This window comes from Dicentrarchus labrax, unplaced genomic scaffold (genome assembly GCF_905237075.1).
Source record: "Dicentrarchus labrax unplaced genomic scaffold, dlabrax2021, whole genome shotgun sequence".
In the NCBI taxonomy this organism is placed as follows: domain Eukaryota; kingdom Metazoa; phylum Chordata; class Actinopteri; family Moronidae; genus Dicentrarchus; species Dicentrarchus labrax.
This window is the reverse complement of record NW_026136720.1, coordinates 27,128,686-27,143,905: the sequence shown is the minus strand read 5'-3', so window position 1 is coordinate 27,143,905 and position 15,220 is coordinate 27,128,686. Positions and strand designations below refer to the sequence as shown.

At 40.6% G+C, this 15,220-nt stretch overlaps 1 protein-coding gene across 1 annotated transcript; it reads right to left on the bottom strand.

The window, feature by feature from the left end:
- Positions 1-8,373: 8,373 nt before the first annotated feature.
- LOC127353755 (zinc finger protein 771-like) lies at positions 8,374-14,734 on the bottom strand. Its single transcript, XM_051383294.1, has 3 exons — positions 14,501-14,734; positions 12,230-12,352; positions 8,374-10,459 (listed from the first exon to the last, which is right to left on the bottom strand). Exons 1-3 carry the CDS (start codon positions 14,670-14,672, stop codon positions 9,558-9,560), a joined length of 1,197 nt encoding a protein of 398 aa, XP_051239254.1. The 5' UTR covers positions 14,673-14,734; the 3' UTR covers positions 8,374-9,557.
- Positions 14,735-15,220: the final 486 nt, after the last annotated feature.

Genomic DNA, 15,220 nt, shown 5'->3' with positions numbered 1-15,220 from the left:
TTAATTCATAACAATAACAGTAGAGAACACCCAAACAGTGACCACAATAACTGCAGGAAGTTTGTGTAAAGCCAGATATTTAGATGCATTTTGAGCAGATTATTTTCTGTGAATATTGATCAGAGATGAGATTTTCCTGAACTATACATTTAACTTTTTTTAACAAGCATACACAATAAACAGGCTTTGTTTTTTGACATATTCAGTGTTTTATTCTCCCTGATGCTGGGCTATTGTTGTTGCTCTTTGGGTGTTTAAACATTTCAAATGAGGCTGTTCATCATAGACTGAATGCTCTGTGAAATAGTTCAGTTGAAAATCACAGTCTTCATAAAAATAATAATTTCATGTACTATGCTGTGATATGGGCCTACTGTGTGTATTGTATATGTTTTCTTACACTACCCTTAAAATCATAAGGCCTTGTGACCCCTTGTGAAGCTTTGGCGACCCCTAGTTGAGCTCCCGACCCCAAGCTAGTCTTATCTTTATTTGAGTATCAGAAGTCATATTGAAACACAATAATAAGGTACTGCTGGGACTTGAAATGCTTTAAAGAGGCACCAAGCTGTGTAAGTGTAATCAATTAATTAATCAGAATGATCAAAAATAATAAATAATAACTGGAATTAATATTAAAGTTCCTCAGGGGCACCAACTGATGGCCAATTGACAGACTGATTCCCAGTCCCACAAAATACACTATTCATTTGTAACTCTGATTAATGATTAAATTAACGACTTCAGCAGTAAAAATGTCCAGCTAGTAAGAAACTAGAAGGATTTGAAGCTCAGCATAGAAGATGTTGTACAATATTAAAGGGGACATATTATGCAAAACCAATTTTTTAATCATTTGATTATGTACATTTGGGACTCTGGAGGGCCTATCAGCAGCAAAGTGTGAAAATAATGACTCAGTCATGTTTTTGTGGGCTGCCTCAGTCAGAATACAGGAGATAAATCACTCAATTTCAGACAGTCAGACTTTTTGACGTCATTTCGCCTCCATGTTGCCACCCACTGCAGTTTACTTCCTGTTGACTATCGGAGCTCCGCCATTGTTACTATAAAAGAGCTAGCTAGCAGAGAACAAGCACAGCCAGCAGCCTGCCAGCCTGCCAGCCTAATGTCTGGGCAAAGGCTTCAGCAGGCAAACTGCTCAGTCATTGGCTGCACAGCCCAACACCAATTTACATATGTATGAGCCACTGGATTTATTTTTATTTTTGACGGCAATGTCCGGTGGAAAAACCGGAACATGTGTGAACCACTTTGTGTCGAACTGTTTTCACAACCTCGGTCAGTACAACACTGGACTGGCTGAAAGACTGTTCCTGAAAGAGGAATTCATACCAACTGTCCCTGGAGAGTGCCAATGTAGGTATCCCCGACAGGAAGTGTTTCCCCTGGCCGCAGGAGCGCGCATTCATTCAGTGAAGGCGGAGAAACAGTGGTGCGCCTGCTTTCACCCAAGTAAATTAAAACTTTGCCGGGTGTACGTAAAGGTCAAAAAGCACGTTACCATACGTTCATAAATTGGACATTTTGCGGATTAATTTGGTCCAAGAATGGCCAAGTGTTGGTGCTATCCATTAACAGTAAATAATCAGGATCTCCTTTGTGTTGTGAATGTTTTGTTGTTGCTTGTCTTATCTTACCTTCAACGACGTACAAAGACGCTTTTCTCCGAAGAATAAATGTATCTTTCTTAGATAAATTCTCCGGGTATTCATTTTTAAGTTTGTAATTCACAATCAGTGTGTAGTCTTTCGGGTCCATTATCTATCAGCTTAAGCTTTTTTTTCACTGCGCACTTTATTGACTCCTCTTCACACCTTCTTGACCTCGCTAAATTTGCATAAGTAATTGCTGGGATCACGAGGCTTCATCTGTCTGTTTTGGGGGGGTATACAAATTCTGGCAGACAGGTTGTCAGTCTGAAATAATATGTCCCCCCCCATATCATTGGCTAGAAGAGAAGAAACTTGTTCATAATCCCAAAGGTTGTAGAGTAGTATCTGAAGTACACATAAAATAAATAATTTGATGGTCAGGCTTCATCTGTCTATTATAGTACATTTCGAGTGAAGTAGATTTAATACACGTAATTGAAGCCAGAAAACTATCACAGTGACCTTGATTTTGGATATGGACGTTTATTTAGTTCGACAAATTCCATACCAGGACTTGAATTACAGCGTGTTATATGTCAAATCACATGAGGAAATTATTGCCTTGGTTTTTCCGTTCAGTACGTAGTACGACGTTACGACGTACAAAAGAATAAAAGCATTTATTTTGATGGGCGGGCCATGTTGCAAAACCTCGTAGATAATTACAACATCAGAACATTGAATTAAACAATGCAATTGTTGTTAGTTTTAATTTACTTGGGTGAAAGCAAGCGCACCACTGTTTCTCCGCCTTCGCTGAATGAATGGGCGCTCCCGCGGCAAGGGGAAACACTTTCTGTCGGGGATACCTACATTGGCACGACAACGGCAGAGGAAGTAAATTTAAGTATTTTTAAGAATTTATGCAGTTTTTCATTGTTCGTTTACCGCTAGCACATGCTAACCATTGTTAGCTACAGGAGCCTCAGTGAAGCTAACGTAGTAATTGTTTGTTAAATGTTTGTTAAATGTGTGCAAGATGAACATGAAACTTCTAAGGTGAGGTTAATTTATTAAGCCAGCTGGTGCAGATGTCTCCATATTCTCCTCTGCTGCTATTTTTTATAGAGATTCACGCAAAGTTTATGCCGTGAATCACCAGTCTTCGACTGCGGTCAAGCCAGCCGCAACTTCGATCCCCGTGGTCAACTCAGCCACATGTAAATTTCGACTGTGCAAGTATTCTCAGCATTACGGTGTGACGGTAGTCTTAGATGTGTATAAGTCAAATATACCATCCATAGCCAGGAAATATTGAGCAATATTATTTTACAGTAGCTCAAATATGGTCAAATATGCCACTTGGAGGTACAAATATGGACTTTTAATCTTAAATTTCTCCAAATTGCTGCAGTAAAAATGCTTGATATTAAGTATACTTGTAGTCTTAGATGTGCAGAAGTCAAATATACCACCCATAGCCAGGAAATATTGAGCAATATGTTTTTACAGTAGCTCAAATATGGTCAAATATGCCACTTGGAGGTACACATATGGAATTTTGTTCTTAAATTTCTCCAAATTGCTGCAGTAAAAGTGCTTGATATTGAATATACATGTAGTCTTAGATGTGTAGAAGTCAGATATACCATCTTTAGCCAGAAATATTGAGCAATATTATTTTATAGTAGCTCAAATATGAGAAAATATGCAATCCCTGGAGGCATAAATATGGGACTTTTATTTTGATATTTCTCCACACTGGCGCAGTAAAGATACTCAAGTTAGGTGTTTTTTATTCATCATGGGCGCATGAAAAACTTTAATGCAACATATTTTATTTTAAATGTTGGTTCGAATTATAGCTTAATGTTCATAATACCTTTATTTTGAAAACCGGAAGTGAATGTGCTGTTTCTCCGCCTTTATCGTAATGCTGAGAATACTCGCACAGTTGAAATTTACAAGCGGCTGACTTGACCACGGAGATCGAAGTTACAGCTGGCTTGACCGCAGTAAGCTACGTGCTGGGGGGGAATTGGTTCGTCTGTATTTTGTAGAACAGGGAAGATAACGTCAGTTAAGTTTAATTGTCTTTAACCTGGTAACTTACATATCTGCTGGGAAGCTAAGTATCTGTTCACCGTGTGGATCAATACAGCTGTGATCAGAAGACACCGTACTTGTACCGTGTATAAATTCAGCAGCGGAGGTCATTAGTTTGGTAGGATTGTAGCTTTGATTAGCACACAGCAGCTCTGTGATTTCACTGTTACTATAGTTACTGAGTCTGTCGGACTTTACGTTATAATATGAGTGGCAGTGTGATCGATAACCCTCGTTAAAAAACTACCAAAATACCGGGAGTGAGTTATGGTGATTCTTTTCTGTTTGTGTAACTTGCTAACGTGCTAACCAGCTCGGGCTAGATTCGTTGTTTTCTGTGTGTGTGTTACGGTGTGTGTGTGTTACGGTGTGTAAATGAACTTGATCTACGTGCACCGGAGTTAACGATAGAGCTACTGTGAGAGAGAAATAGTCAAACTGCAGGGATTCATTAGTTTAGTAATATTGTGTAACTTCGATGCTGTTTTCTGATCCATATATTTAGCGTTACTGCAGTACTGGTATTTAAGTGCACCTCCAGTGTAACATCTCATACTAGTATCATCTCCTATTGTATAATAAACAACACTGAGGCTCACTGCTAAATGTCTGTTATTGCACCAGCAACTTGTCACAACATCAGTTACAGTCACAGTAAATGTCCTGTGTGTGTATCTGCTGCCATTAGATAAACTAAACTCAGTAGCAGTGAGGAGCTAACTGGCAGCAACACTGAGGTGGAAGTGGGAGGGGCCGGAGCATCATACGCGTCATAATACCGACCAATCAGAGCAGACTGGGCTTTTCGGGAGGGGGGCCTTAAAGAGACAGGAGCAAAAACCAGTCGATTCAGACAGAGGCTGAAAAGAGGTGCTCAGCTATAGGCAGTATGAGAAAAATAATGTGTTTTTTGAACATTAAAACATCTAAACCTATTGTAGGAGAGCCACAAAATACAATTATGAACCTGAAAAGGGGCATAATATGTCTCCTTTAACTGAAGTACGTTTAAAAGCATTTATTAAAAAGATAAAGTAAAGACACACAATATGATCAAACTACAATGCACTGAATCAAACCATGCAATGCTGCTGAAGCAGAGAGATTGTGGGACGACCTGGAGTTTCCTTACTGCTGGTCAACATGTCATCAGAGAGTATCCGGTTACAGTCACAGGAAGTGAACATCATAATAAAAGTTAAGGTTAAATCACGCAAAAATGTGCACAGGAAGTCAATACAATCACACCATTGTTATGTTCTAGTTTTGATAATTGCATTAAATCTGCTAATCTTAAACTCAACTACAAATGTGTATTACTGTACATTTTACACTTTACCTTGTGTATATAGATATGTTTATATATATATTTATATATAGATATGTTCTTAATAATATTATATGTTCTATGTAAATATGTTGTATGTAGATTTGGAGTTGTAATAAAAGTAATTTACCCCTGGGATTATTAAAGTATTTCTGATTCTGATTCTGATTCTGAAATGCATACATAACCAGAGGTTCAAGCTTAGTAACACATGAAGAGTTCCCTGGCATCTTGGAAAACCTATACATTTAGAGACTAGTTTTCCAGTCATGGAAACACCAGGGAATTGATTAAAATGACCAAATATTGTGGAAATAATCACTCAGATCACCAATATAATTTTTCCATAGCTGTGAATAGGATTTTCAAGGAAGCCCAGTGGAATATCTACATGCATACACTCTATAAATGATCAAATTGGTTGCTGTGGCTGATAAATACATGCACAGTGATGTTAATTGTACGTACAACAACTTTCACTTTTTAGAAGATGGATTTTCTGTTTAAGAAATTAAATTCTATTTGATTTGAACGAGAGGAATTAGAGCAGAACTGTAATAAACTGTAGTCAATTCACAGAAGACTGCTCCGCTGAGACCGCAGAGGAAAATGTGTCCAATAAACGCTGGCCACCTACAATGTCTACCAGTAAATTATATGACAATTTGTGTGTGCCGTCCTGTACAGTTTAGAAACCTCTTGGAAAATTAAATATAAATTATATTCTTAAGAATGTAATTACCTGTTTTAAAGGAGACATATTATGCCCCTTTTCAGGTTCATAATTGTATTCTGTGGCTCTACTACAATAGGTTTAGATGTTTTAATGTTCAAAAAAAATTTTTTTTCTCATACTCGGGCCGATCGCGCCAATCAGATACCATCACCTGCCTGTCATCGTTTGACTCAATGTTAACTCGGTGTATTGTCATGCTGTGCCGTGCCGTGCCGTGTAAACTTAGTCCAGAGGTTGTAGCTTGATAGCATTATCATTCGCTAGCATGCTAGCTAACAATAGTTAACTGGTAAATCCTAATATAATATAATAATATAATCTATTGCCCCGTTCAGATACCATCACCTGGCTGTTAAGTGAAGAACAAACTCAAAATAGTGACTGTATTTCCAGCTAGCAAATGCGCATCTCTCTCCTCCCTCCATTGTTGTTTATGTTTGTGTCTGCGTAGCCTACACGTGAACTGTCCTCATGCTGAAAACGTGACTTGTCACACAGGCTACGTGACTTCACTCCCAGAGACGCAAGAAGAAAGCTAATATGTTTTTATTAAGGAAAATGACAAACATAGTAACGCACAGTGACTTGGATAAGTAACTTTAATCTGATTACCAGTTTGGAAATAGTAACTCGTGAAAAAAGTGGTCAGATTGGAGTAACGTTACGCTAAAATGAGTGGTAGCTTGCTAGCGGTTAGCCACTTAGCTAACAACTCGTACCTAGTCAGAGTAAACTACCACCAAAATCATACTTTTTTTTAAATATAATACTTCACCCAATACCTTACATTTCCCATGATTAAATATAAATCCTTGGTGGCCAGGTGCCGCACTTTCACGTCTTTCACCCATCCAGCCACAGCATACTGATAAGCATCGGTATTATTGCAAGCCTTCAAGCTATCCCCACTGTACGGGGAGGGGTTATGCACAAGATAAATGTGTATATCATGGAAAGCCAATTGGGGCAAACCTGGGGCAGATAATAAGGGACAAAAGAAAACTGGGGGTAACAAATTGAAGGTCTAAAATTGAAATTGTCTCCAGATAAATTTGGTTGTGTCTCATTCCGCATACTTCCGTCAGTACACTGCTAATGTGCACTGACCACTTACTGCCGTAGTGCCCACTTTCGATGGTTAGTATTATCCCAAAAGGAACACTTATGTTTGAACACTTACCGGAAATGACAAGCAGGATTAGCGTGACGAACGCAACACACGTGAACGCGATTTTCCAGCCCGCCAAAAATATATGCCGGCTTTTGTTTACAATCATTTTTCTGCACGTTCATTTACCGCTCAGTTCACAGCATGTGGAAACTACGTCGCCTCCGACACCAACGCAGGTTAGGGTAGCTAGGTAGCTAGGTAGCATTAACATGTAACGTTACGCTAATTAACTCGCCAAATGATTATGTCTGGCTTCAGTCAGTGTCAGTGAGGACATGTAAGTAATGCATTAGACGACAGTAAAACGTTTCGTATTACCGCTGTTACTGACATTAATACGATAGAGTTCACATTTATGGTCCCTAATGGTCCCTCCCCTTCTGCTTTTTTTTTTTTCACCGTTTTTAGGGGGGTCGTTCGCGTACTTTCAGTGCACTGACTTTTTGTGTTATCTACACTATATACATAAAACTAAGTGTTTGAAGTGTGCAAGCAGGCGGAATGAGACACAGCCTCTGTCTCTCTCTCTCATTCAAATGGGCAGTGTGGGCGGCCATACTGGGCGAGATCGGTCGTCAATATGGCGGCGTTCTATTTGATAGTGACGTAGGTGGCATCTATGAATAGCTGAGCAGCTCTTTTCAGCCTCTGTCTGAATCGATCGGTTTTAGCTCCTGTCTCTTTAAGGCCCCCCTCCCGAAAAGCCCAGTCTGCTCTGATTGGTTGGCATTATGGCGCGGTTCACGCGGATGACGCTCCAGCCCCTCCCACTTCTGCCTCAGCGTTGCCGCTGTTTTCGGCAGTTAGCGCCTCACTGCTACTGAGTTTAGCTGCATTTCTACCATCAATATAATTCAATAACTGCTTCTAAACCAAAAACTTCACCAGCGGACATTTTAGAGCGGGAGTCTGACCTGAAATCACAGAGAAATGAACAACATCAACAATCAGGATTACAGCTTTCTGTGACGTTTTCCTCAGGTAAATACTGCTATAAAAACCTCTATCTATCACATAATGTTCGTGTTTAGACCTTAACTATGAGAACCAACACTGTGTTTTATGCTTGTCTTTACAGGTACAGCAGTGAGCAGTGACCTACAGTCTACACTGCCCAGTGAAGTTAAAACATATTATATGCCTGGAATACTTTATCCTGTACAACATGTCAACATAACATAAATGTAGAATAGAATTTAAAATCCTCCTCCTCACCTATAAAGCTCTTCATGGTCAGGCCTCTTCATATCTTAAAGAGACACACACACCCTACATAATTACCCCTTAAATTGGTTGTGAAATGTGATGTAGCATTTTAAATTTTGTCACAATACAATCGAAAACCACTGATGAAAGATTTTTTCTGTATTTCCATATTTATTAATAGGTTACAGCATATAGTAAGTATATAATCGGATGAGTCATTGAATGTCTGGATCTTAAGTTATCAGAGAAACAAGCTGAGCTAAGGTTAGCAGCAGCTCGGCTCACAGCTGCTTTATTCAGTGTTTTCTCCAGTTTTAATCACCAGGTCCATTTGTCATGGAGAGGAGGATGCCTCTGTGGATAATTGGGCTCCTGGTAAAAACCTCCGGAACCTCTGGATCAAGTTATCAGAGAAACAAGTTGAGCTAGCGTTACACAGAACAGCATTGGCTTGCTAACAATGCTAACGTTAGCAACATGAGGTGATGAAAGGTTACCTATTATCCATTCCCGCTCTTTTCTCCATGTGCTTAATCCGCACATCATCAAACTGGTTCTATACACAAGTTTAATGTTACATACATTGCACTGCATGTCTAATTTTCGAAATACTTCCAAACATCACTGTTTGTGGTTGCACGTGCAGATATAAATGCAAGTACTCGATACATAGAACGAATACCAACGTCCTGAACGCAGCGAAACCTAAATATTAGTGCTGTCAAACGATTAAAATATTTAATCGCGATTAATCGCATTAATGTTATAGTTGACTCGCAATTAATCGCAATTAATCGCACATTTTTATCTATCCTAAAAATCCCTTGATTTCTTTTTGTCCCATTATTTTTTCTCATTTTAATGCTCTTATCAACATGGAAAAGTGGATCGGCTTGCTTTGTGCAAATGTTGTTTTTATTGAATAATCATCCATTGTCGCCTGGCTTTGTCGAGGGGGCGGAGAATTCGCATCAGCTGTGTGCTTGGCCATCAAGTTTCAGACTGGGCGTGCGGCGATGATAGCTCAGTTCACAACGACAAAACACACTGATCACTTTGGTCTTGTCAATGGAACCATTTGGCAACTTTTTAAAAGTAAACTTTCCTTTCAGAATATTATTGGCATCCATTTCGGCGTCTCGCGCTCGCCATCCACTCAAAACGTAACGTCTACTTCTCTTAAACAAGTGTGTGCAGCGTGCCTGTTGTTTTGTTTCCGGTCTAGCTAGATCCGGTGTGGTGTTGTAGTTTTTCTAACGTTACTAGTTGTTGCAACAGCATGTGAAAAAAAACTACAAAGTGTGTTAGGCCAAAAAGAACGTTAATCTTGCGATAAAAAACGCGTTTAACTGACACCACTACTAAATATCAATTTGAAACATAAACCAGGCAGCTTCACTTGTTACCGCTCACCCCACAGCACTTATGGCTTTTAACATGTGACAGCAGACTAAAATTCCGTCCACAAACACTGCAACTGTATGGTTTCTCTCCTGTATGAACTCTAATGTGTCTCTTCAAAGTTCCCTTTTCACTAAAACGTTTTCCACAGAACGAGCAACTGAACGGTTTCTCCCCTGTGTGACTTCTCAAGTGTATAACTAATGTTTTCTTCTGACTAAAACTTTTGTTACACACTGAGCAGCTGAATGGTTTCTCCCCAGTGTGACTTCTCATATGAGTCTTCAGATTGACCTTTGCACTAAAGCTTTTGTTACAGACGGTGCAGGTGAAAGGCTTTTCCCCTGTGTGGCTTCTCATGTGGGCGTGCAGATTTCCTTTGCAGCCAAATCTTTTATCACAGACGGTGCAACTAAATGGTCTCTCACGGGTGTGGGACTTATTATGATTCACAGTGCTCTCATTTTTCAGTGTGTCAGAACCGGACTCTTGCTCTCTTGTCTCCTTCCAATCATCATTACTATCCTCAGTCTCTGATTCACAACAGTATAAAGACAGAACCTGATGACTGCTGTCTGTCTCTCTTTCCATCTGTACAGCTGAGCTGCTGGCTGGAGGCTTTGCCTCTCTGTTCTCCTCAGTTTGTCTTTGATGGAGATGTGAGGACGGAACTTTCTCTTCATCATCTTCACTCTTCACAGAGACAGCAGTCAACGGGAACTTGGTGATATCATCCTCCTCCAGTCCTTGTATCTGCTCTCCCTCCTGACTGCTCCAGACCTCCTCCTGTTCTTCTTTAATGTGTGGGGGCTCTGGGTGCTCCTGGTCCAGACTGGTCCTCCACTCTTGCTGCTCTTCTTTTCTAACAATCAGTTGTCGGACATCTGGAGGCAAAACTGAAATACAGACAAACAGCTGTTAATATAAACCTTAGCAATACTTTACTAATTGGCAAACATGCTTTTCATTCTTATGTCCCAGGATGCTGTGCTGTGGCAATTGCTAATGGTTAAAGGTTCATAAAGCATAAAGACAGTCCTTAAGTGAAGAGCACCTGCTATCAACAAACTGATGTAGTAACATAGCCTAGCATGCTAACATACTCCATGGATGATTGCTGAAAAGAAAGAAGAGTATAATGCTTTCTGCAGTAAGCAGTTGAAAGCCACATATAATATTTACCCACAATGTTAAAGCTACAGTAGGTCAAATTTATTTAAAATGTTTTTTGTCATATTTGCTGAAACTTTCACTATATCCTGACAGTAGTACATGAGACAGATAATCTGTGAAAAAATCTGGTTCCTCTGGCTCCTTCTAGTGGCATTTTCAACAATGGGATGGATAATAAAACAGGCTAATAAGTTCTTGCACATATAGTCATACTGTACCCTGAAATATTAGAGCAGGTACTTATATAAGTAGTACTTTATACTTTGTTAAAATGATATATTCTAAAATATCCCCCCCAGTTCACACTGCCTACCTGAGCAGCATGTGACGGCTATGGCGCTGAACAGCTGTGTCTGGCATGCATGTCTACTGCAGAGCTGCTGCTGCCAGCCCTATATTTCTATACTGAGTTTGCCTTAAATACCATACCATAATAAAAGCTTTTTTAACATGTGAATGGATTCTGTACACACAAATGCCAGAGAGCTTTTAATCCGAAACAGATACAGGAGGTGTTGAATTTAAAAAATAAATTTATATTTTTTGTCGTATGCTAGAGTGTATATGTATATGTAGGGACGGCTGGTATGGGCTAACAGGGCTACGCCCGACCCTCTATCTTTTACAGTAAAGATGAAAAACTATTATTAAAACCTTAGAACATATTGTTTTGAATTTTGGCGAAACCTAGAGCAGCAATAGCACCAAACAGTGACAGGAAAAATCGAGGATATATGATATATCTTGGGTTTTTCCTGTGAAAATTAATTATTTCAGCCCAAGCACAGTAGCGTAAACTTCAATTCAATTTTGATTGACAGGCGTCGTGACACACCCCCTTCATATGCTGCCCATTTGGGCTAAATTCATTCAGCCCAAAGGCCAGTGACCTTCGACCAATCACAGCGCAGTAGCAACAGTACAGTGACCTTCGACCAATCACAGCGCAATAGCCACAGTACAGGGCTAGTTCATAGTAGAACGTGAAGAGAGGGAAGTGAACAACTGTAGTAATGGCAGGCATTAGCATGAACAAGAACGAAGTGGATTATTAACGTTCTAATACATTTTCTTTAATTTCTTTGGTGGAAAAATTGGAAGTGAAGAGATTGGGGACACATTATCCAAATGATGTTCAAATAACACAAAAGGACAAACGACAAAATCGTAACTTTTGTGTTACCTGGCTTCAGCGAAAGGACTGGCTAACGGCAAGTAGCTAGGAATTCACTTTTCTGTTTCCCATGTTTGCTTTTTGGAGGAGACACGGCTTGGACCCAACAAGGAATTGTGGATTTGAAACATTTATCCCACAAAATTAGGAAACATGAATGCAGCACGAGCCACATTGGAAATAGCGTAAAGCTGTCATTGCTGGGTAAAGTGAACATCGCCTGTCAGTTTAATGAGGGTCACTGCATCGCTGTACAGAGACACAACGAGCTTGTAAAGAAAAACAGGCATTCACTATCATGGATTGTGGACTGTATTACATTTTGTGGGGACACGAGCTTGCCCTGCGGGGGTCCGACGAATCTCCCTCTTCACTCCAGTGGTGCGTGTTTCTGGACCTCGTCGACCAGTTCTCTTTTTTAGACAGTCAATTGGACGATCACCTGTCAAACACACAGGTTGCAAAGTACACATGTAAGACCACAGATTCTCTCAAAATGAGACAGGCCCTGGAGAATTTTTTGTGCTCCGTATCTGAACTGAAGGACAAGCTGACCACAGATGACAATCAGCCACATCCAGATGCAGACACAGCTGCAGCCGCTGCACCGGGATGCAGCACTCTGATAATGTGTTAGTAGCCGCACAGTGCTGTCACACAATGGTCGAGCAGTCAAAGGCTCGCTTTGAGAAAGCCAGGCACTTGGTGTCTTTCGAACTGATTGACCCGGAACTCTTTCCGCTGTTTAAGAACACTTTCCAGCAGAAGCAGCTGGTCATTGCATGTGGACATTACCCAATGATCTGCAGAGAGAAACTGAAAGGTGAGCTGATGGTAACGCACAGCAGTGTGGAGTTTGCAGGCCTAACGTCCGCAATGTCACTTTTAAGGATGCTGACTGAGAACAATCTTCAGAGCACTTTTTCTGAAACACTGAAAGTAACGCAAATAGCCATCACAACCCCCATGACATCTGCAGAGTCAGAGAGGTGTTTCAGTACACTGAAGAGGATCCTTTCTTCTGAGTACAATGGGACAAGACAGGCTAAACGCACTGGCTATGCTGTCCATTGAGCGGGACATAACCTGTTTGTGTCACAGAAAGACTGTCGATGTGAGCTGCTGTTTAAATAAGGTATGCCCAAGCTCTACAACAACTCTCTCTTCTACAAATACTGTTATTTTTGCTTTGGTTTTGTAGATTTATTTTTGGTACATGGTGTTGCAAATTGTTGCTGGTACTTTTCTATAATGTAGTTGTAGCGCAATTGGCATTTTTTTTTTTGCATTTTTAGGCCAATCTTTTGGGTATGTCTCCCCAGTGTTGCTGTACCTTGATGTGATGCTGCTGTTGCTGCTGTTGCTGCTGTGTGACGTATTGATGAATGTTATGCATTTGTTAGCCCACCCACCAGCCGTCACTGTGTATATGTATATATGTATATGTTGCTGGTATAATGTCAGTATCACTATGAACAGACCATTTTTACTGCCTATTTCAGCTGGGAACTCGCAAGAAAAATAGGCGAGATCTCGACTCTCTAGTGAAGCACTGCTGCAGCCACTAAGGCAGGCAGTGTGATGGCTCTAATCTGTTAACCAGGGCGCCAAAAATAAAAAGCAAGACGTTCCGCCACGCAATGCTCAGGTAAGCAGTGTGAACTAGGGCTGTCACAAGAACCGATACTTCGTTACCAAGTCGATAGCATAATTCTGAAAACGTGATGGTACTCATTTTTCTACAGTACTATACCAAGGATTTAATTCTTCCAGACTTGACGGGGCAGCATATACACCTACAAATAATCAAAGACAGCGACAAGTGCAGTTATACAGGTGATTTACTAGTGGAACTTTGGTGCACAGCCCTCCATGTCTCTGTCGCTGTGCTGTGTGTGTGTGTGTGTGTGTGTGTGTGTGTTGCAGGAGCCCCGCCCCACCCACTGTGAAACATCGCCACGGGCAACGCAGAGTTATTCACCTGTATTATTAAGGAAAGTACAAGTACAGGATCAGGACTCTGTATCAGCAGATATTAAATGGGGATCGGGGGCGAACAAAACTTAATTGGGACATTTTGAACGTGGTATTAAATTGGAATTGGGAATCATGGATTTTTGCTGGTATTAGTAATGACGACTACATTTTTGGTATTGTGACATCCCTAGTGTGAATGAGCCATTACCGTCTTGTTTTGTCTGACCAGTCCAAAATCCAAAGATGGTAGAGATATACTTGGCTCCATTGGTTGTTTTCTCATGTACTACTGTCAGGATATAGTTAAAGTTTCAGGAAATATGAAAAAAGGTTATTTTCATAAAAGTTCCCCTCCTGCAGCTTTAATCTAGCAATATAATTACATTCTTTAAGTCTTTGCTCTGGCTCTGCGCTTTTATTGTGAAGGTCTACATTGGTCAACTTCCGACTTTAGTCTGTCTCATGAAACGCGGCAGCAGCAGGCTAACAGCCCTTCGCTAACAGACTGACACACTCTTGTTACTGCTGTTCAGTTAGCTGTTTGAAAGCAGTGTAAACGGTTTTCAGCTGACACTGCAGTGGAACCAGTACAACAGTGGAAGCATCCACCGACCTGCGGTGTCTGTGGGGGGGTCAGGCTTCACAGCATCCTCCAGCAGCCTGCGCTGGCGACCGAGCTCCTCTTCGTAGTTTGAAATGGTTGTTTCCAGCAGCCCGAAGATCTCATCTACAGCCGCACTCAGCCGCTGGGTAACGAAGGCTCTCAGTGTTTGGATCGTGGACATTTTCACGCAGTAACCGGCGGTTGGTAGCGGTGTCTGTGCGGCCGTCCCTCCCTCTTCTCTTTGCCGCTCCTCCAGCTGGGTCAGACGCCAGGAGCCCCTCCTTCCTCCTTCCTCCCTCGCTCCCAGAACACCTCTCCTCACACACACACACACACACACACACACACACACACACACACACACACACAATATACAGATGGGTGACATTTTAAAGGATATGTATTTCTGTGGATTAAAGCTGCAACAGGTAACTTTTATAAAAAAAAATATATATTTTTTTTTACATATTTGCTGAAACTGTAACTATATCCTGACAGCATTACATGAGACAGATCATTTGTGAAAAAATCAGGAGCACTAGGAGGAGCCAGAGGAACCTGTTTTTTTTTCACAGATTGTCTGTCTCACATACTACTTTCAGGATATAGTTAAAGTTTCAGCAAATATGTAGACAAATATATATTTTAATAAAAAATACCTATTAGCTTTATTTTATTTTGTTTTATTTTGAAAGTGGCCTTCTGGTTTGTTTATAGTCAGTGATTTTC